We start from the raw sequence: 20,490 nt of genomic DNA on the forward strand, positions 1-20,490 counted from the left end.
CTCACAGTTATTCTTTTTCCCACGTGCATTTTAACGCTCAATGCCCCGACCTCCGTCAGAACCCAGGAGGCCAGGCCCTGTAGCTTCCGATCAGCCACTCGGTGGTACTTATTGAGCGCCTGCTGTGGGCAGAGCACTGTACTAAGCGCCGAGGAGAGTGCCCTCCAACAGAGTTGGTAGACCCGTTCCCTGCTTCTGACGGGCTTCGGATGGATCCGTTTCTGCCCTAGGTGTATCATCAAGCATCTGGAAGGACTGGTGGTCCAATACGACCTAACGGTGCGAGACAGCGACGGCAGCGTGATTCAGTTTCTGTACGGGGAAGACGGGTTGGACATCCCCAAGACACAGTTCCTGCAGTCCAAACAGTTCCCTTTCCTTGCCGACAACTACGAGGTAGAGCCCGGCCACGTCGCGGGGGTCGGGAAGGGGATGGGGCTGGAGGGTCAGGGAAGGGATGGGAGAATTAGGTTCCACGGTCCTGGCTGCCTTGGTCTACTTTGACCCACCTCGGCCCCAGTTATCGATCAGTCAGGGGCATTTATTGAGCACTTAAAAAATAATGGTACTTGTAAAGGGCTTACAACGTGCCAAGCACTGGGGTAGATGTAAATTAATCTGGTCGAATGCAATCCCCGTCCCACCTGGGGCTCACCCTCTTAAATCCCCGTTTTACAGATGAGGTAGCCGAGGCCCACAGAAGTTAATCGAATTGCCCACGGTCACACAGCAGACCTGCAGCCAGGAAGGGATGGGAGAATTAGGTTCCATGGTCCTGGCTGCCTTTTTCTACTTTCACCCACCTCGGCCCCAGTTATCGATCAGTCAGGGGCATTTATTGAGCACTTAAAAAATAATGGTACTTGTAAAGGGCTTGCAACGTGCCAAGCACTGTTCTGAGCACTGGGGTAGATATAAATTAATCTGGTCGAATGCAATCCCCGTCCCACCTGGGGCTCACCCTCTTAATCCCCGTTTTACAGATGAGGGAGCCGAGGCCCACAGAAGTTAAGTGAATTGCCCACGGTCACACAGCAGACCTGCAGCCAGGAAGGGATGGGAGAATTAGGTTCCATGGTCCTGGCTGCCTTTTTCTACTTTCACCCACCTCGGCCCCAGTTATCGATCAGTCAGGGGCATTTATTGAGCACTTAAAAAATAATGGTACTTGTAAAGGGCTTGCAACGTGCCAAGCACTGTTCTGAGCACTGGGGTAGATATAAATTAATCTGGTCGAATGCAATCCCCGTCCCACCTGGGGCTCACCCTCTTAAATCCCCGTTTTACAGATGAGGGAGCCGAGGCCCACCAAAGTTGAGCGAATTGTCCAAGGTCACACAGCAGACCTGTGGCAGAGCCGGGATTGGAACCCAGCCCCTTCTGACCCCCAGGCCCAAGCTCCAGCCGCAAGGCCACTCCCGTGACCCCTCTGGTTCGGGTTCATTTTTGTTGACCGAAAGTCTCGTCTTTCCAGGTGATCAAGAGGTCAAAGCACCTGGATGAAGTTTTATCCAGAATGGATCCGCAGCAGGGTCAGCAGCACTTCCGAGCCCTCCGGAGGTGGCAGAGAAAGCACGTGGCCTCCCCGCCGAGGGAAGGGGCCTTCTTGAACTTTTCGCAGAAAATCCAGGCTGCCGTCCGGGCGCTGAACCTCTCGGGAGGCAATAAAAACGGGCGCGATCCCACGGCCCAAGAGGTAATGAGCGCATTTTAGACTGTGAGCCCACTATTGGGTAGGGACTGGCTCTATATGTTGCCAACTTGTACTTCCCAAGCACTTAGTACAGTGCTCTGCACACGGTAAGCGCCCAATAAATACGATTGATGATGATGTGGGGTTTCTCAAAGCCAGGCGTGGCGACCGGGAGCACCGTGGCCTAGCGGTTAGAGCCCGGGCCTGGGTTCTAATCCTGGCTCCGCCCCTTGTCTGCTGCGTGACCCTGGGCAAGTCACTTCACTCCCCTGGGCCTCAGTTCCCTCATCTGTAAAACGGGGGTGAAGACTGTGAGCCCCATGTGGGACAGGCTCCGTGTCCAACCCAATTAACTTGCATCTACCCCGACACTTAGGACAGTGGCCGGCGCGTAGTAAGCGTTTAGTAATAATTATAATCCACCTCGCCGCCTCTGCTTCCGTTGCGGGGAGAGGATGGCGGTAAAGGCGAGACGTGCCCCTTCCCGGCCGTACTTCTGGGGTGGGCCGCTGTTGTAAAACTTTTTCTTTTCATGAGGTTGTTTGTCTTCTCTTTAAGTGGCAGTCGGTTTTCCGGCCTCTCCCCTCCCGGTGCCTTTCTAGTGGCTCTTTGATTCCGGGGGACACAAATAAATAGGCCTGTAAATTTGAGTGACTCCTCAGGCAGAATTGAGGCTGTTGTGGGGGATCTATTTTGTTGCTTCCTTTTTTTTTTTCCCCTCTCTCGGTATTTGTGAAGCACTTTCTACATTCCAAGTAGTGTAATGAGCACTGCGGTAGATATCATCATCATCATCATCATCAATCGTATTTATTGAGCGCTTACTATGTGCAGAGCACTGTACTAAGCGCTTGGGAAGTACAAGTTGGCAACATATAGAGACAGTCCCTACCCAACAGTGGGCTCACAGCCTAAAAGGGGAGACAGAGAACAAAACCAAACATACTAACAAAATAAAATAAATAGAATAGATATGTACAAATAAAATAAATAAATAAATAATAGATAGATAAATAGATATAAGCTAATCAGGCTGGACTCAGTGCATGTCCCGCTGGGGGCTCACAGTGTTAATCCCCGTTTGACAGGTGAGGTGACCGAGGCGCAGAAAAGTTAAGCGACTTACCCAAGGTTACACAGCAGACGTGTGGCAGAGCCGGGATTAGAACCCAGGTTCCTCAGGCTTTCAAGCCCACGCTCTCTCCATTAAGTCACGCTGCTTCTCAAGTTTCTTCTGTAAGCTCCTTGTGAGCGGGTATCACACCTGCCAACTCTGTTGTATCCCCAAGCCCCAAGTTCGGTGTGAGCGGGTATCACACCTGCCAACTCTGTTGTATCCCCAAGCACCAAGTTCAGTGCAGTGCACACAGTAAGCTCTCAATAAATACCGCTGATAGAACGGATAAGCATGGGGCCGCCTAATAATAATAATTTTGGTAGTTGTTAAGCGCTTACCATGTGCCAGGCACTGGGGTGGACACAAGTAAATCAGGTTGGTCACAGTCCCTGTCCCACGTGGGGCTCACATTCTCAATCCCCATTTTACAGACGAGGTAACTGAGGCCCAGAGAGTGAAGTGACTTCCTAAAGGTCACACAGCAGGCAAGTGGTGGAGCTGGGATTTAAAACCCGCGACCTTCTGATTCCCAGTCCCGGGCTCTAGGAAACATCCTCAAGGAGGAGTATCGTGGACACAGCTGGAATTCGATCCACTCCTTTCATTCATGCCGGGGGAGATTTGAGTGATTTTACCACCATCTCCCTGTTTCCCTCCCAACCTGGCTGCATCTTGGAATTCGAGCCACTCCTTTCATTCATGCCGGGGGAGAGTTGAGTGATTTTACCACCATCTCCCTGTTTCCCTCCCAACCTGGCTGCATCTTGGAATTCGAGCCACTCCTTTCATTCATGCCGGGGGAGAGTTGAGTGATTTTACCACCATCTCCCTGTTTCCCTCCCAACCTGGCTGCATCGTTGCATGGGGGGACCCGCTGGATTTCTTTCGTTTGTTTCCCCTACCACCTGCAAGCGCTTCTCTTCTTGTCATCTGCTCGTCCCGGCCTTGTTTTCCAATTTTGCTTTCAGCACTCAGCCTCCTCGTTGACCTCTCATCCCGCCGCCCTTGACCTGGCCAAGTGGTGCAGTCTCCCGCACGCAGTCCCAGCCAGCTGCCTACTTGGCTTCTCTAGCAGCTGTTGCTAGGCAGAAATGCTCAGGGTCATGTCTTTTCAGCCATCCCCATCCTCGCCCCCTTCTCTTGCTTTGCACATAGTAAGCGCTTAATAAATGCCATCATCATCATTATTATTATTCTCTGAAAACATCGGTAGGATCCCATTTCTTTCCCCCGTAGGCCTAGAGTGGAATAAAAGCTCCTTTCTGAGGAAGGAAAACAGGATTCAAAGCCTTGCGCTTTCGGGTTTGTTCTATTGGCATTTGTAAGCACTTACTATGTGCCTGGCACTGTACTATGCCCTCTAGACTGCGAGCTCGTTTTAGGCAGGGAATGTGTCGAAGTTAGGTCATACTCTTCCAAGCACTTAGTACAGTGCTTTCCATACAGTAAGTGCTCAGTAAATGCGATTATTAATAATGATCACGCCCTGGGGTCGATAAAAGGTAATCAGATTGGACCCAGTCTGTGGGGCACACATGCTTAGTCCCCATTTTACAGAGGAGGGAACTGAGGCCCAGAGAAGCTTAGGGACTTGTCTAAGGTCACACAGCAGACAGATGGCGGGGACCCCAGGTCCCCCGGGTTTCCTGTGCTCGTTCCACTAGCTGATGCTGCTTCTCCTCGCGGTCTTGAAAAGCGGAATTGGGATTCCCTGAAATCCTAGTCTGGACTTTTACGTGGACAAGCTCAACCTGCCCTGCGTCCTTTGGCCTTCTTGCCAAACCTCACGTAAAGCAAACTTCATTCGCTTGCCCATTCCGACGCCAGGTGCGGGCATATGTTTCTCCCGTCGCCACAGCGCACCAAACTCGAACAGTGTGCCTTAGTGGTTAGAGCCTGGGCGTGGGAGTCCGAAGGACCTGAGTTCTAATCCCAGCTCCGCTACTTTCATTCATTCATTCAATCGTATTTATTGAGCGCTTACTGTGTGCAGGGCACTGGACTAAGTGCTTGGGAAGTACAAGTTGGCAACATATTCATTCAGTCGTAAAGTACAAGTTGGCAACGTATAGAGACGGTCCCTCCCCAACAGCGGGATAGTTGTCTTCTGTGTGACCTCAGGCAAGTCGCGTCATTTCTCTGGGCCTCAGTTCCCTCATCTGTAAAATAGGGTTAAAGACTGGGAGCCCCACGTGGGACAGGGACTGTGTCCAACCTGATTACCTTGTATCTACCCCGGGGCTTAGAACAGTGCCTGGCGCGTAGTAAGCGCAAAGCAAAGACCATAAAAAAAACCAATAGATTGATATCGTGGGACAAACGATCCCTAATTCCCTCCAGGCGTTCTAGCTAGATTGCATAGTGGAGACCCACTTATCAATCAATCAATCAATGGTATTTATTGAGCGCTTACTGTGTGCAGAGCACTGTACTAAGTGCTTGGGAAAGTACAATATAATAATAATAATGGCATTTATTAAGCTCTTATTATGTGCAAAGCACTGGTCTAAGCGCTGGGGAAGTTACAAGGTGATCAGGTTGTCTTCCCAAGCGCTTAGTTGTACTCCCCAAGCGCTTAGTACAGTGCTCTGCACATAGTAAGCGCTCAATAAATACGATTGATTGATTGATTGATTGATTGGGAAGTACAAGTTGGCAACATATAGAGACAGTCCCTACCCAACAGTGGGCTTATTACAGTGCTCTGCAAACAGTAGCACTCAATAAATATGATTGGCGTATTGGCAGAACTGGGTGTATGCTCTAATACATTTAATTTCATTCTATTTATTGGATGCTTACTGTGTGCAAAGCACTGTACTAAGCACTTGGGAGAGTACAATATAATAATAATAATAGCATTTATTAAGCTCTTATTACGTGCAAAGCACTGTACTAAGCGCTTGGGAAAGTACAATATAATAATAATAATGGCATTTATTAAGCTCTTATTATGTGCAAAGCACTGGTCTAAGCGCTGGGGAAGTTACAAGGTGATCAGGTTGTCCCACGGAGGGGCTCACAGTCTTCATCCCCATTTTACAGATGAGGGAACTGATGCACAGAGAAGTGAAGTGACTCACCCAAAGTCACACAGCTGACAGTTGGCAGAGTTGGGATTTGAACCCATGACCTCTGACTCCAAAGCCCAGGCTCTTTCCACTGAGCCACGCTGCTCCTCTCTATAAAAACAAATAGACACATTCCCTGCCCACCGCGAGTTTACAGTCTAGAGGGGGAGACGGACATTCATGCGAACGCATAAATAAATAGAAAAAATGTACATAAGTGCAGCGGGACTGGGATGGAGGAGGATGAATATTTATGAAGCGATTACGGCGTGCAGAGCACTGTACTAAGCACGTGGGCAAGGATGATAATAATACATCAGCGTTGGCAGATGCAATTCATGCCCATGAGAAATTCCTGCCTCCACCTTCAAAGCGTTATTAAGGTCACAATATTAAGGGAGATGAATTTAAGCGTTATTAAGGGAGGTGAATTCCAACAAGCGGGCTCTCTTCCAAAGCGCCTCCCCCATGCCCACGGGGTGTTTCTGGTGGCCATTCTTCCTTCCCAAGCGCTTAGTACAGTGCTCTGCACATAGTAAGCGCTCAATAAATGCGATTGATTGATCGATTGATTCTGCCATCTTCTCTTGTGCTCCAGATGTTGAAGATGTGGTACGAGTTGGACGAGAAGAGCCGAAAGAAATACCAGAAGCGGGTCGTCCCTTGCCCCGATCCCAGTCTGGCCGTCTGGCGTCCAGACATCTACTTCGCCTCCGTGTCCGAGACGTTCGAAAGCAAGGTCGACGCCTACGTGACGGAGTGGGCCGCCCAGGCTGAGAACAGTTGCGTGAAAACCGAACTCTCTCCCGAAAGGTGATTTTCTGGGGGCGGGCAGGGGGATTTGTTTGTTGTTTCTCCCTTTTTGCACAGTATTCATGGGTCACGTGTAGGGAAAGTAACTGGAGGTATATGAAGGCTTGGACTCGGGCTGGTAGGGAATTACCTCGAGAAGAAAAAGATCGGGGGATAGTGGGGAACGATTAAAGGAGCAAAGTGGCCTGGTGGAAAGAACATGAGAGAACCTGGGTTTTAACCCTGGCTGTACCACATTTATTTTTTTTTCACTGCTGTGCATCCTTGGGCAAATCATATAACATCCGTGCCTCAGTTTCCTCATAGGCAAAATGGGCAGAATGACTCCAGGATCATCATCAATCGTATTTATTGAGCGCTTACTGTGTACAGAGCACTGTACTAAGCGCTTGGGAAGGACAAGTTGGCAACATATAGAGACAGTCCCTACCCAACAGGGCTCACAGTCTAAAAGGGGGAGACAGAGAACAAAACCAAACATACTAACAAAATAAAATAAATAGAATAGATAGGTACAAGTTAAATAAATAAATAAATAAATAGAGTAACAAATACGTGCAAACATATATACATATTAATTGGGGAAGGCTTGCTGGAGGAGTTGTGTGGTTTTTGGTTTTTTTTTTAATCCCACAGTCTCCTACTTAGGCTATGAGCTCCATGTGGGACAGAGCGTGAGTCCAACCTGATCAACTTGTTTCTACCCCAGCGCTTAGTACAGCGCTTGACGCACAGTAAGCATTTAATAAATGCAATAATAATACTAATAACAGCCCAGCTGACCATCCGTCCCCCCTGATGGCAAAGCCTCTCAATGGGTCTGAGAGTTAGGAGATTCTAAAAATTGTTAAAGCACTTACTGTACTAAATGCTGGAGTAGATGTAAGGTAATGAGGTCAGACGCAGTCCCTGTCCCACGTGGGGCTCGCAGAAGAGAAAACAGATTTTGAATCCCCTTTTTCTAGGTGAAGAGTAGAGAAGTCAGGTGACTTGCCCAAGGTCAAACAGATGGCAAGGGCCTAACCAGGATTAGAGTGGAGTCAGGATTAGACCACTCCCAGGCCCGTGCTCTTTCCACTGGGCCACACTGCTTCTCGGGGGGCTGACCCTCTTAATCGGGGCAACAGACTTGCAAATAGCAGGAGCTGTAGGAAGAATAAGGATCGGATAGGGAGTAGAGTGAATGTATGTGCCTGGGTGAAATTGTCGTATTGAACCCTCCCAAGCGCTAGTACGATGGGCATAGTAGGTGCTCAACAAGTAGCATTGATTAATGGATTGAAATATCAAAGTCAATCAATGAATGCCAGACACGTAGCTGCGGACGATGGGTAAACGTTAGGGGCAGCCATTGGGCTGGTAAAATAATAACGGTGGGATTTGATTTGGGGGAAGCAGCATGGCTCAGTGGAAAGAGCCCGGGCTTTGGAGTCAGAGGTCACGGGTTCAAATCCCGGCTCCGCCAATTGTCAGCTCTGTGACTTTGGGCAAGTCACTTAACTTCTCTGAGCCTCAGTTCCCTCATCTGTAAAATGAGGATGAAGACTGTGAGCCCCCTGTGGGACAACCTGATCGCCTTGTAACCTCCCCAGCGCTTAGAACAGTGCTTTGCACATGGTAAGCACTTAATAAATGCCATTATTATTATTATTTGATAAGCACTTACTATGTGCCGGCACTGTACCAAGCGCCGGGGTAGATAGAAGCAAATCGGGTTGGACGCAGTCCCTGTCCCACATGGGCTCACAGTCGTAGTCCCCATTTTACAGATGAGGTAACTGAGGCCCAGTAAAATTAAGTGACTTGACTAAGGTCACAGCGGGCGGGTGGTGGAGCCGGGATTAGAACCCAGGTCATTCATTCAGTTGTATTTAATGAGTGATTGCTGTGTGCAGAGCACCGTACTAAGCTCTTGGGACAGGACAGCGAAGCAGTAAACAGACACATTCCCTGCTCACAATAAGCTTATAGTCTAGAGCGTCAGTCTACAGTCAGAAGATATTACTGGTCTTCTGATTCCCAGGCCTGTGGGCTTTCCATTAGGCTACACTTCAGTGACTCCAGGATGTTGGGAATTAATTGGGGAAGGCTTGCTGGAGGAGTTGTGTGGTTTGTTTGGGGTTTTTTAAGGGCTTTTTGGATTGGGGGGCAGCGCTAGGCCCGGGGGAACGGCAGTGAGCGAAGGAAGGATCAGAGCTGGATGAGTCAAGAATGGCACATGGAGTGAGGATTTGGGGAAGAAAGCAGAGACGTAAGATGGAGACAACAGGTAGAGAGCCTTGAAGGCCGGAGAATTTTTTTTATTGGATGCAGAGGGAGGCGGGTAGTCATTGGAGGTTTTGAGTACAATTTCTGGGGACAGCATAGGAAGGCTTTCATAAAGGAGAGTTATTAGTTGTGGTTTTTTGTGCCCTAAGAACAGAAACAGAGGAAATCTGCCCCAGCGTTTAGTGCAGCGCCTGGCACATATTAAGCACTTAACATATACCATAAAGACAATCAAATTGGCTTAAGCCACAGCGTGAGAGGGCAGTAGAGCTTATTAGACTCAGAAATGGGCTAATGAGGGAGGTTAGGGACTCTTAGTCCCTGGAGGGCTTTTAAAAACGGAGAAAGACTCACGTCAGTGGGATGAGTTGCGGTGGACCTGCCTGGTGGCGGGGGAATGGACTAGTTGACCCTCCGTGGGGCAGGAGATTCCCTGCAGCCAAAGATATTGGCCTCAATCAGCAGCTAATGGACTAGCCCAGAGGATTTCCTGTTGTCAGGGCAAAGAGAAAGGAGGAAATTCCAATCGCAGGAAGTAGAGAAGGCACGGATGATGAGAGAATGCCCGTATGACCCCAGGATGAGGGCGAGGGTGTGGTGTCTTGCCCTTTCATGGATCTGGATGTGTTCCTTCTCAGCTTTCCTTGGAGTCCCCTTTTTGCCAGAGACAAGAAACGGGAGTTTCACACCGACCCCTAAGAATGAGAATGGCTTCAGTTCTTATCTGGTTTCTATCAGTCAGATCATTCATTCATTCATTCAGCCGTATTTATTGAGCGCTTACTGGGTGCAAAGCGCTGTACTAAGCGCTTGGGAAGTACAAGTTGGCAACATATATCATCATTGCGGGCTCACTGTGTGCAGAGTACCATGCAACAGAGTTAGTAGATAGGACCCCTGCCTGCAAGGCGGCTCACAAATTGGGGGAGAGAGGCGTGGACGTAAATTACAAAGCAGGGAAGCCGCACGTTGTAAGCAGATGTTCATAATTGTTGAGGGGCTGGGGGAAGGTGAGTATCAAGAGTGTTGAAGGGGTGCAGCGCAGGAGGGTGAATAGGATGGGAAAACAAAAAGTTTTGCAGTTTGTAGTGCTCTCATCTTTCTGCGGAAGGGGTGTTTTGAGTCTTTTCCAGGCTCTGTATTAGTCGAGAGGTTGGTGCTATTAATAATAATAGTAGTGATGATGATGATAAGCACGTAGTACAGTGCTCTTCACAAAGTAAGCGCTCAATAAATGCGACTGAATGAATAATAATAATAATATTAGTATATGCCGAGCACTGTAAGAAGCAGCAAGGCCTCGCCTAGTGGATAGTCAGAAGGACCTGGTTCTGATCCCGACTCTGCCACTTGTCTGCTGTGTGGCCTCAGGCAAGTCACTTCACTTCTCTGGGCCTCAGTTCCTTCATCTTGCTTTTCCCCCCATCTCCCCTCCCCACGGCACTTACGTATATATCTAACTTTATACCGCGGTCCATTTATTTGTAATGATGTCCGTCTCCCCCTCTCTAGACTGTGAGCTTGTTGTGGGCAGGGATTGTCACTCGTTATTGCTTTATTGTATTTTTCCAAGTCCTTAGGACAGTGCTCTGCACACAGTAAGCACTCAATAAATAGGATTGAATGAAGGACTGTGAGCCCCATGTGGGACAGGGACTGGGTCCAACCCAGTATCTACCCCAGGGCTTAGAACGGTGCCTGGCATATAGTAAGCACTTAACAATTACCACATTTATTATTTTTATTGTACTAAGTGCCGGGGTAATCAGTCAATCGATTTATTGAGCGCTTGCTGAACACTTCATAAGCGCCTTCCCTGCCCACAATGAGCCTCACAGTCTTAGTCCCCATTTTACAGATGAGGGAATTGGGGCGCAGAGAAGTGACTCTGTGTATTGGGCTCTCCCAAGCACTTAGCACAGTGCTCTGCAAACAGTAAACGTTCAATAAATACCATCGGTTGCTTGCTTGCTTGATTGATTATGCGTCTACTGGAATGAACGGGGGAGATAATCTGGAGCCCAAGTTCCAAGGCCACAGCTATGGGCCCTGGGCCATGTTTTCAGATTCAGCCGGTCTGTTCTAATTTGCCAAGGTGTTGTAATTATTTATTGTTGAGATAAAGATCTCAGCCTTCCTGGAGGCTGCCTAATAAACCGCTGCCAGCATAGGGTGAATTTCCTTTTCATCCAGCGGTATTTATTGAGCGCTTACTATGTGCGAAACACTGTACCGGGTGCTTGGGAGCATACAGTAGAACAATAAACAGACGCATTCCCTGCCCACAGTAAGCTTACAGTCTAGAGGGGCAGACGGACGGTCATAGAAATTGAGGACCGGGACGATTGGTCTGGTTTGGGATGCGCTTCAGCCTCCGTCCGGTCCTGTCACCCGAGCCCCACCCCGATACCACTCGGCTGCCTGCGTTCTCTACCACCTTGTCTGCTGTGTGACCTTGGGCAAGTCACTTCACTTCTCTGTGCCTCAGTTCCCTCACCTGTAAAGTGGGAATTGAGACTGTGAGCCCCACATGGGACAGGGACTCTGTCCAACCCGATTTGCTTATATCCACCCCGGCGCATAGTAAGCACTTAATAAGTACCACAATTATTGTCATTATTATTAGTCCACGCAGTCTCACCGAGGAAAATCAGTAAGCTGCTCCGGGACGGGAGTATCGCTCTCGCTGTGGGCAGGGAATGTGTCTGTTCATTGTACTCTCCCAAGTGCACACGGAAAGCACTCAATAAATACGATTGACTGGTGGACTGACTATCGGACAGGGTAATGGTTCTCATTATTCCCTAAGATGCCTTGGGAACACAGAAAGAGGCTCTGTCTGCAGGAGGGCAGTTGACGGAGGTCAAAGGGTGGTCGGGGGTGGTCCGGGAATACTCCCCTTCCCCCCGGGGTCTCCAGCTCGGAAGCTCCAGGGCCCAGCCTCGCCTGGGCTGACCATGGGCCAGATCTCGATCTCTCTCTCTTTCTCTCTCTCTCAGCTTGAGGACCCTGCTGCATCTGAAGTGGCAACGTGCTCTGTGTGACCCCGGAGAGGCGGTGGGCCTGCTAGCCGGCCAGAGCATCGGGGAACCCTCCACCCAGATGACCCTCAACACCTTCCACTTCGCCGGCAGAGGAGAGATGAACGTCACCTTGGGGATCCCCAGGTAAGACTTCAGGGGAAGCACCGGAGCGGTCTGTGAAGCACCGTACTCAGCACTGGGGTAAAATCAAGATGATCAGGACAGAACCTGTCCACCTGTTTTGTTTTGTTGTCTCTCTCCCCGTTCTGAGCCCGTTGTTGGGTAGAGACCGTCTCCAGATGTTGCCGACTTGTACTTCCCAAGCTGTGCACACAGTAAGCGCTCAATAAATATGAATGAGTGAATGAAAGAACCAGTTCCCCGCCCCATATGGGGCTCACAGTCACTGAGGCGGGGAGAGAGAATGTGTATAGTATCCCCATTTTACATATGAGGAAACTGAGGCCCAGAGAAGTCAAGCGACTCGCTCCAGGTGACACAACTGACACAAGTCCCCCGTCACCCGGGCTCTTTCCACTAGGCCTCTGATTTGGGGGACGATAGCCAAAGAGTATGTCAGGCCAGGCTGTCCATCTAGTAGCTCCTGCTGGTGTTCGAGATGCCCTTCCATTCTTCAGCCTCGCCTTCACCAGTCTCCCAGCTCTCAGTCGAAGAGTCTCAGTAGGGATAAAGGTGGTGTCTCTCAAACCGGGTCCCATCCAGCCAAGGAGGGGCGATTGGATGCTCTTTCAGTGCTCGTTGGGGCGAGGAAAGGAGATGGGGCAGTTGTGGTGATGTCATTCTCTCCAGCCACCTGCTCCTCTCGATTCCTGAGCTTTGGGCACGAGGAGACTGTAAGCTCATTAAGGGCAGGGAGTGTGTCTGCTAGTGCCGTTGTATTATAATAATAATCGTTCTTTTTGCTAAGTGCTTGCTACGCGCCAGGCACTCTACTAAGCACTGGGGTAGACACCAGCTAATCAGATTGGATGCAATCCCGGCCCCACGTGGGGCTCACGGTCTTAATCCCCATTTTGCTGATGAGGGAGCTGAGGCAGAGAGAAGCTAAGCGACTCTCCCAAGGTCACACAATTGGCGGAGTCGGGATTAGAACCCAGGTCCTTCCGACCCCTCAGGCCCGTGATTGATCCACTAGGCAACCTGGCTTCTCGTATTGTAGTCCTGCAAGCACTTAGTATAGTGATCTGCACCTAGTAAGCACTCAGTAAATATCACTGATTGATTGAGTAGCAAGACCAACCCCGCTGACTACCGGGTCTTGATAGGTCCATCTGGCAAGCCAGAGCACATCTTGGAGTCCCAAGAGCTTGGTGGGGAAGGGAAGGGTGAACTGATCCTTGCTAGTCCCCTGAGCTTGGCGAGGGAGAAAACTCAGTGTCATCTCAGACCTCCAGGAGTAGATGGCCACCGGCGCCGGGACGGGAGCGCCCTTACCGCATCATCATCATCATCATCAATCGTATTTATTGAGCGCTTACTATGTGCAGAGCACTGTACTAAGCGCTTGGGAAGTACAAATTGGCAACATATAGAGACAGTCCTTACCCAACAGTGGGCTCACAGTCTAAAAGGGGGAGACAGAGAACAAAACCAAACATACTAACAAAATAAAATAAATAGAATAGATATGTACAAGTAAAATAAATAAATAAATAAATAGAGTAATAAATATGTACAAGTATATATACATATATACAGGTGCTGTGGAGAAGGGAAGGAGGTAAGATGAGGGGGATGGAGAGGGGGACGAGGGGGAGAGGAAGGAAGGGGCTCAGTCTGGGAAGGCCTCCTGGAGGAGGTGAGCTCTCAGCAGGGCCTTGAAGGGAGGAAGAGAGCTAACTTTGCGGATGGGCAGAGGGAGGGCATTCCAGGCCCGGGGGATGACGTGGGCCGGGGGTCGATGGCGGGACAGGCGAGAACGAGGCACCGTGAGGAGATTAGCGGCGGAGGAGCGGAGGGTGCGGGCTGGGCTGGAGAAGGAGAGAAGGGAGGTGAGGTAGGAGGGGGCGAGGGGATGGACAGCCTTGAAGCCCGGGGTGAGGAGTTTCTGCCTGATGCGCAGATTGATTGGTAGCCACTGGAGATTTTTGAGGAGGGGAGTAATATGCCCAGAGCGTTTCTGGACAAAGATAATCTGCACCTAGTAAGCACTCAGTAAATATCACTGATTGATTGAGTAGCAAGACCAACCCCGCTGACTACTGTGGCTTGATAGGTCCATCTGGCAAGCCAGAGCACATCTTGGAGTCCCAAGAGCTTGGTGGGGAAGGGAAGGGTGAACTGATCCTTGCCATTCCCCTGAGCTTGGCGAGGGAGAAAACTCAGTGTCATCTCAGACCTCCAGGAGTAGATGGCCACCGGCGCCGGGACGGGAGCGCCCTTACCGCATCAGAGAGGCAGACCGTACAGCAGGCAAAAATTGGGTGCATCTGCTTGGTGACCCTAAATAACACCCCATCCCTGTTTCTTAGATGTCTTGTCAGGAAAAGCAGCGTGGTTTAGTGGATAGAGCACCGTCTTGGGAGTCAGAGGGACCTGGATTTTAATCCCAGCTCCTCCACATCTGCTGTGTGACCTTGGGCACCTTCACTTCTCTGGGCCTCGGTTACCTCATCTCTAAAAAGAAAAATAGGGATTAAGAGCGTGAGCCCCATCTGGGACGGCCTGATTAACTTGTTTTTACCCCAGCGCTTAGAGCAGTGCTTGGCACCATGCAAGTACCGTAATTATTTAATGACAGGTAAATTTTTGACTTGGGATCCTGGCAGGAGCGTGATGAGAATTAGTAAAATGACAGCAGTGGAAGTAATTCAGGTGGGCTAGGTAATCTCACCCTGAGCCAGGGCCCCGCCAGTCTCGTCCTCACGGGATTCGACGGCGTCCATTAGCTTGCTCTGAGGTTTGCCCTAGGTGTCACCCAGCAGGCGGTGGCCGGACTCTCGTCCCTCCGTAACGGTCGCGGGAGAGCTCGGAGCTGCGGGAAAGGCAGCTCTTGTGAAGCGCGAGGCCTTGCTTTCCTCAGTGCAGAACGTTTGCCGAGTCTGCCTGTTGATTCCGGTTTACAGGTTGAGGGAAATCCTCATGGTGGCCAGCGCCAACATCAAAACTCCCATGATGAGCGTTCCAGTGCTCAACACCAAGAAGGCTCTCAAGAGGGTGAAGAAGCTGAAGAAGCAGCTGACCCGCGTGTGCTTAGGGGAGGTGAGTGTGTTGAAGGCCTCTTCAGTCTGAGGAGTTGTGACATATCCCCCCCCATCTTACCTCCTTCCCTTCCCCACAGCACCTGTATATATGTGTATATGTATATTTGTACATATCTATTCTATATTTGTACACATCTATTCTATTTATTTTATTTTGTTAGTATGTTTGGTTTTGTTCTCTGTCTCCCCCTTTTAGACTGTGAGCCCACTGTTGGGTAGAGACTGTCTCTATATGTTGCCAATTTGTACTTCCCAAGCGCTTAGTACAGTGCTCTGCACATAGTAAGCGCTCAATAAATACGATTGATGATGATGATGATATATGTTTGTACATATTTATTACTCTATTTTACTTGTACATATCTATTCTATTTATTTTATTTTGCTAGTATGATTTTGTTCTCCGTCTCCCCCTTTTAGACTGTGAGCCCACTGTTGGGTAGGGACTGTCTCTATTTGTCGCTGAATTGTACTTCCCAAGCGCTTAGTACAGCGCTCTGCACACAGTAAGCACTCAATAAATACGATTGATTGATTGATTGTTAACCGGGGGTTTTCAGCCCTAAATCCCGGTCGAAAGATTCCCCGGGGGTCACTCTGAGAACGCCCAAACCCTGCTCAGCGTCTGCAGAGTCCTAAATTAGGTATCCCATTCTTCCTTCATTCATTCAATCATATTTATCAAGCGCTTACCTTGTGCAGAGCACTGTAGTGAATGCTTGGGAGAGTACAGTACAACAATAAACAGACACATTCCCTGTTCACAACGAGCTTACAGTCTTCTACCACAGTAGTTTGGGGGTGAACTCACTGTCCTTCAAATCCGCCTTCCCTTCTTGCTTTCACCATTTTACGACTGAAAAGGCGTCTCCCCGAGGCGTAGAGGTCATTGGGGACTAGCCTGTCACCGCTCCTCCCGCCCTGCCCGGGCAGGATGTCCACAGACAAAGCATTCCCACCTGCGATTCTCCAGATCAGTGTCCCCCCCGGGCACTCAGAGCTTCCGCCCAAGCTACCACTGCAAGCAGAATCCAAAAATTGGGATCTTTACAATATGAAATAATAGTAATAATGATTACGGTACTTAAGTGCTTATTCTGTGCCAAGCACTGTTCTAAGCACTGGGATAAATACAAATTATCAGGTTGGACACAGTCCCAGACCCAGATGGGGCTCACACTCTTAATCCCAATTTTCCAGAGGAGGTAACTGAGGCCAAGGGAGGTGAAGTGACTTGCCCAGGATCACACAGCAGACATGGGGAAGAGCTGAAATAAGAATCCAGGTCCTTCCGACTCCCAGGCCTGTGGTCTATCAGCGAAACCACGCTGCTTCTCTATATTTTCTTAGTAATGTAACAGCTGAAGCACTTCCAGGTTAAACTGCCTTTCCCTGGATCTAGTCCTGTTGTCCCTCTAGACTCCTCAGTACCTTCTTGCAGGTGTCCTGGTGCTCAGGTTGTTCTTCTGTCAGGGGCAGGAGCCCCGTTTCTCCAGAGTCCTGTCCACCGGCCTCTGAACCTTCACGCGTCCTCTCCGATCTCGCCTTATGCCTCGCGTCCATCCAGGACGAGCTGTCCCAGGCACAGCAACTCACTTCTCCTCCCGTCAAGAGGGCTGAGATTCTCTTCTTTCCCGACCTTCCCATCTACTCCTTCCCCAAAACCTCTCTCCGACGATTCGACTGCCGCTTCAGGGAAGGGCCCCCAGGAGTGACCCTCCTGGCTTCTTCCTCCCTCCCTAAAGCGTGGGAGCCGGTGAGGTTGGTCCCATTAACGGACCTTGGTCCCTCAGGAGTCCTTGCCAAGAGTTCTAGGCCCCAGACTCCAGGTTCACAAAATGGGAAGCGCTGCTTAAGGTCAATCATTTTAGCTGTAACGGAAACTAGAGTTTTCAAGTGGTGCTTCACATAAAGATGGAATTGGGGGGCAGGGAAGCGCCTAGAGAATGATAGATCGTAGATAAGTTTTCCAGTCATGGGCACTGACCTAAAGGGGGATCCTGGGCAATTAATCCCTTAGGGACTCAAGGGTGGGGTGGGGAGGGAGTGTCTCTGTATACAATAAACACTCAATTCATTCATTCAATCGTATTTATTGAGCGCTTACTGTGTGCAGAGCACTGTACTACGCGCTTGGGAAGTCCAAGTTGGCACCATATAGAGACGGTCGCTACCCAACAGCGGGCTCACAGTCTAGAAGGGGGAGACAGATAACAAAACAAAACATATTAACAAAGTAAAATCAATCAATCAATCAGTTGTATTTATTGAGCGCTTACTGTGTGCAGAGCACTGTACTAAGCGCTTGGGAAGTACAAGTTGGCAACATATAGAGACAGTCCCTACCCAACAGTGGGCTCCCAGTCTAAAAGAATAAATAGAATAAATATGTACTAGTTAATACATACAATTGAATGACTGTCCAGTGGAATTGGGCAACCTATTGAAAAGCAGCCCCATTCTGTGTCACACCGCTTCCCGCTGCTCCTGTTCGGCATTTGGGTTTTTTTTTTTTGTTTTGTTTCGTCTGTTTTGCTTGTTTTGTTTTCCTCAGAGTAACCATGGTTAGCTTGAAGGCTGGGAGACAGCAGTGAGAGATCACAGTGATTAGCAGCATTCCTAAGTCTGCAGCCCATCTGGCTAAGCAAACATTGGGAGAACTATGGACCGTCCACTTTGGGAATTACTTTGGTCTCTAGTGGATTCGACAGCCTCAAAAGCCGTCAGTAGGATGTTTATTTGCGTTGGTGGGAGGGCTTGTAAATACCGAGTAACGAATGGTATTTCTTCCAAAGCCAACTCAAATACTGAAGTGGGTTTTTTTTTAAATGAGGTCCAGAGAATTCAGGTGGACATAAGAGCCTGCCGATGTGAATTTTCCCATTGGATCGCACAGACATTTTAGAAGTCCAGCTTCTTGGTAGTCAGGGTCTCAGAGAGGGGGGCCTCAACTACAGGAATGCTTTGATGACTTCTTTCTGTTCCTGCTAGAGCCCAGAAGGGCTGAGAAGCAGGAAGATGCTACATGAGAGCAACCATTTAGGAACTCAAGGGCTGGAAGTGCAAACCCACCTCTTCCCTTTGGCTGGGTCGCTCCGGGTCCTTCCTTATGGTACTTGTCGGGCGCTTACTACGTGCCAGGCACTGTTCTGAGCTTTAGAATTTCCCTCGACTTTCCCAGCCCCCTCTTTCCTTGCTCAAATCCTCCCCTGTACTTGGCCAGGCAATACCAGCAGGAGAATTTCATTCATTCATTCAATCGTATTTATCGAGCGCTTACCGTGTGCAGAGCACTGTACGAAGCGCTTGGGAAATACAAGTTGGCAACATATAGAGACGATCCCTACAGTGGGCTCACAGTCTAGAAGGGGGAGACAGAGAACAAAACATATTAACAAAATAAAATAAGTAGAATACATATGCGCAAATAATGAGAAATATCCTGTGCCAAAGAGCTTTTCCTCTGACGCTGAGGGTCCTGAGGATTGAAAACAGAGTCAGGTTCTGGAGCTGTCTGGACCTTTCCCTCTTTTCTGTGTATGAAGCCACCCTCTGCGTCTAGCTGTCTGCTTTCACTCCACTAAATCCTCGTACTTTCCCAGCTTGAGGCAGGCTGGGCTTATAGGCATCTCCCTCTTACTAATAATAATGGCAATAAATGTGGTATTTAAGTGCTTACTCTGTGCCAGGCACTTTACTAAGCGCTGGGGTAGATACAGCGTAATCGTAATCGGGTTGGACGCAGTCCCTGTCTTACATCATCATCATCAATCGTATTTATTGAGCGCTTACCGTGTGCAGAGCACCGTACTAAGCGCTTGGGAAGTACAAATTGGCAACATATAGAGACAGTCCCTACCCATGGGCCTCACGGTCTTAATCCCCATTTTACAGATGAGGTACAGAGAAGTGAAGCGATTTTGCCGAGGTCACACAGGAGACAAGTGGCGGAGCTGGGATTAGAACCCAGGTCCTTCTGCCTTAGCAGGCCTGAAATAAAGGTTTGAAGTCGGGCTTCCCCGGTTGTCGCTTCAGCCTCCCCCCACTGCTGGGCTATCCTTCTCTTCCCACCCCCTCGTCTCCAGGTGGTGCAGAAAATCAACGTCCAGGAATCGTTCTGCACGGAAGGAAAGGCGAACAAGTTCCACCTCTTCCAGATCCGGTTTAACTTCCTGCCGCCCGAGTACTACCAGCAAGAGAAATGTCTGAAGCCGGAGGACATTTTATATTTCATGGAGAACAGGTGAGATTTAAAACATCTCCGGGACCCCCGTTTGCCTCAAAGGACGCTCAGCAGGGCTCAGCATTTTGGCAGTACGTTTTCACCGTAGGACCCGGCGGAAGTCAAAATATCCTGCCTCCTCCAGCAAGCCGACTAGACTGTAAACTCACTGTGGGCAGGGAATGCGTCTGCCAACTCAGTTGTATATTATAACTCTCCCAAGCGCATAGTATAGTGCTCTTCGCACAGTAAGCACTCAATAAGCGTTTTGTTGTCCGTCTCCCCCTTCTAGGCTGTGAGCCCGATGTTGGGTAGGGACCGTCTCTATATGTTGCCAACTTGTACTTCCCAAGCGCTTAGTCCAGTGCTCTGCACACAGTAAGTGCTCAATAAATACGATTGAACGAATGAGTGAATGAATTGATTAAGCCCCCTCTGAGCACCTGGGCATACCCAAACGACTCAATGGTTCGATATTATTTCTTGAGTCCCCATGTGCGGAGTACTGTACGAGGCGCTTGGGAGAGCTCAGTAGAGTTAGCAGGCACTGAAGCAGCGTGGCTCAGTGGAAAGAGCCCGGGCTTTGGAGGCAGAGGTCATGGGTTCAAATCCCGGCTCCGCCAATCGTCAGCTGTGTGCCTTTGGGCAAGTCACTTAACTTCTCTGGGCCTCAGTTACCTCATCTGTAAAATGGGGATTAAGACTGTGAGCCCCACGTGGGACAACCTGATCACCTTGTATCCTCCCCAGCGCTTAGAACAGTGCTTTGCACATAGTAAGCGCTTAATAACTGCCATCATCATTATTATTATTATTATTATCCCTGGCCTCAAGGAGGGCAACCATGAATCAGGAGGTGCCAGTTCTCCTTCAGGATCGGCATTTATTGTGATAAGCGCTCTGTCTCCTGAGGTCAATGTACTCGCTTTCCGTCGTCTCCCGACTCGTTCCTTCGCCTCCCAAGGGCTTGAGTTCCTTCTGGGGACTCTTCAGCTCGGTTCATTTCCCCGTGTGTGTCTGTTCCTGGTAGTCCGGGTTTGTGGGGAAACCTCGGCGCCG

The 20,490-nt window shown here is 49.5% G+C and overlaps 1 protein-coding gene across 2 annotated transcripts in view; it reads left to right on the top strand.

Annotated features, from left to right (window-relative positions):
* POLR1A (RNA polymerase I subunit A) overlaps positions 1-20,490 on the top strand; it is an 82,850-nt gene that overhangs the window by 47,938 nt on the left and 14,422 nt on the right. For both annotated transcript variants that reach the window (XM_038752372.1, XM_038752373.1), the window contains exons 22-27: positions 231-396; positions 1,475-1,696; positions 6,480-6,694; positions 11,962-12,129; positions 15,072-15,207; positions 19,295-19,452. In XM_038752372.1, coding sequence (XP_038608300.1) covers positions 231-396; positions 1,475-1,696; positions 6,480-6,694; positions 11,962-12,129; positions 15,072-15,207; positions 19,295-19,452 — 1,065 coding nt within the window. The remainder of the gene's footprint in view (positions 1-230; positions 397-1,474; positions 1,697-6,479; positions 6,695-11,961; positions 12,130-15,071; positions 15,208-19,294; positions 19,453-20,490) is intronic.

The sequence above is a fragment of the Tachyglossus aculeatus genome, chromosome 10, assembly GCF_015852505.1.
Source record: "Tachyglossus aculeatus isolate mTacAcu1 chromosome 10, mTacAcu1.pri, whole genome shotgun sequence".
Taxonomy (NCBI): Eukaryota; Metazoa; Chordata; class Mammalia; order Monotremata; family Tachyglossidae; genus Tachyglossus; species Tachyglossus aculeatus.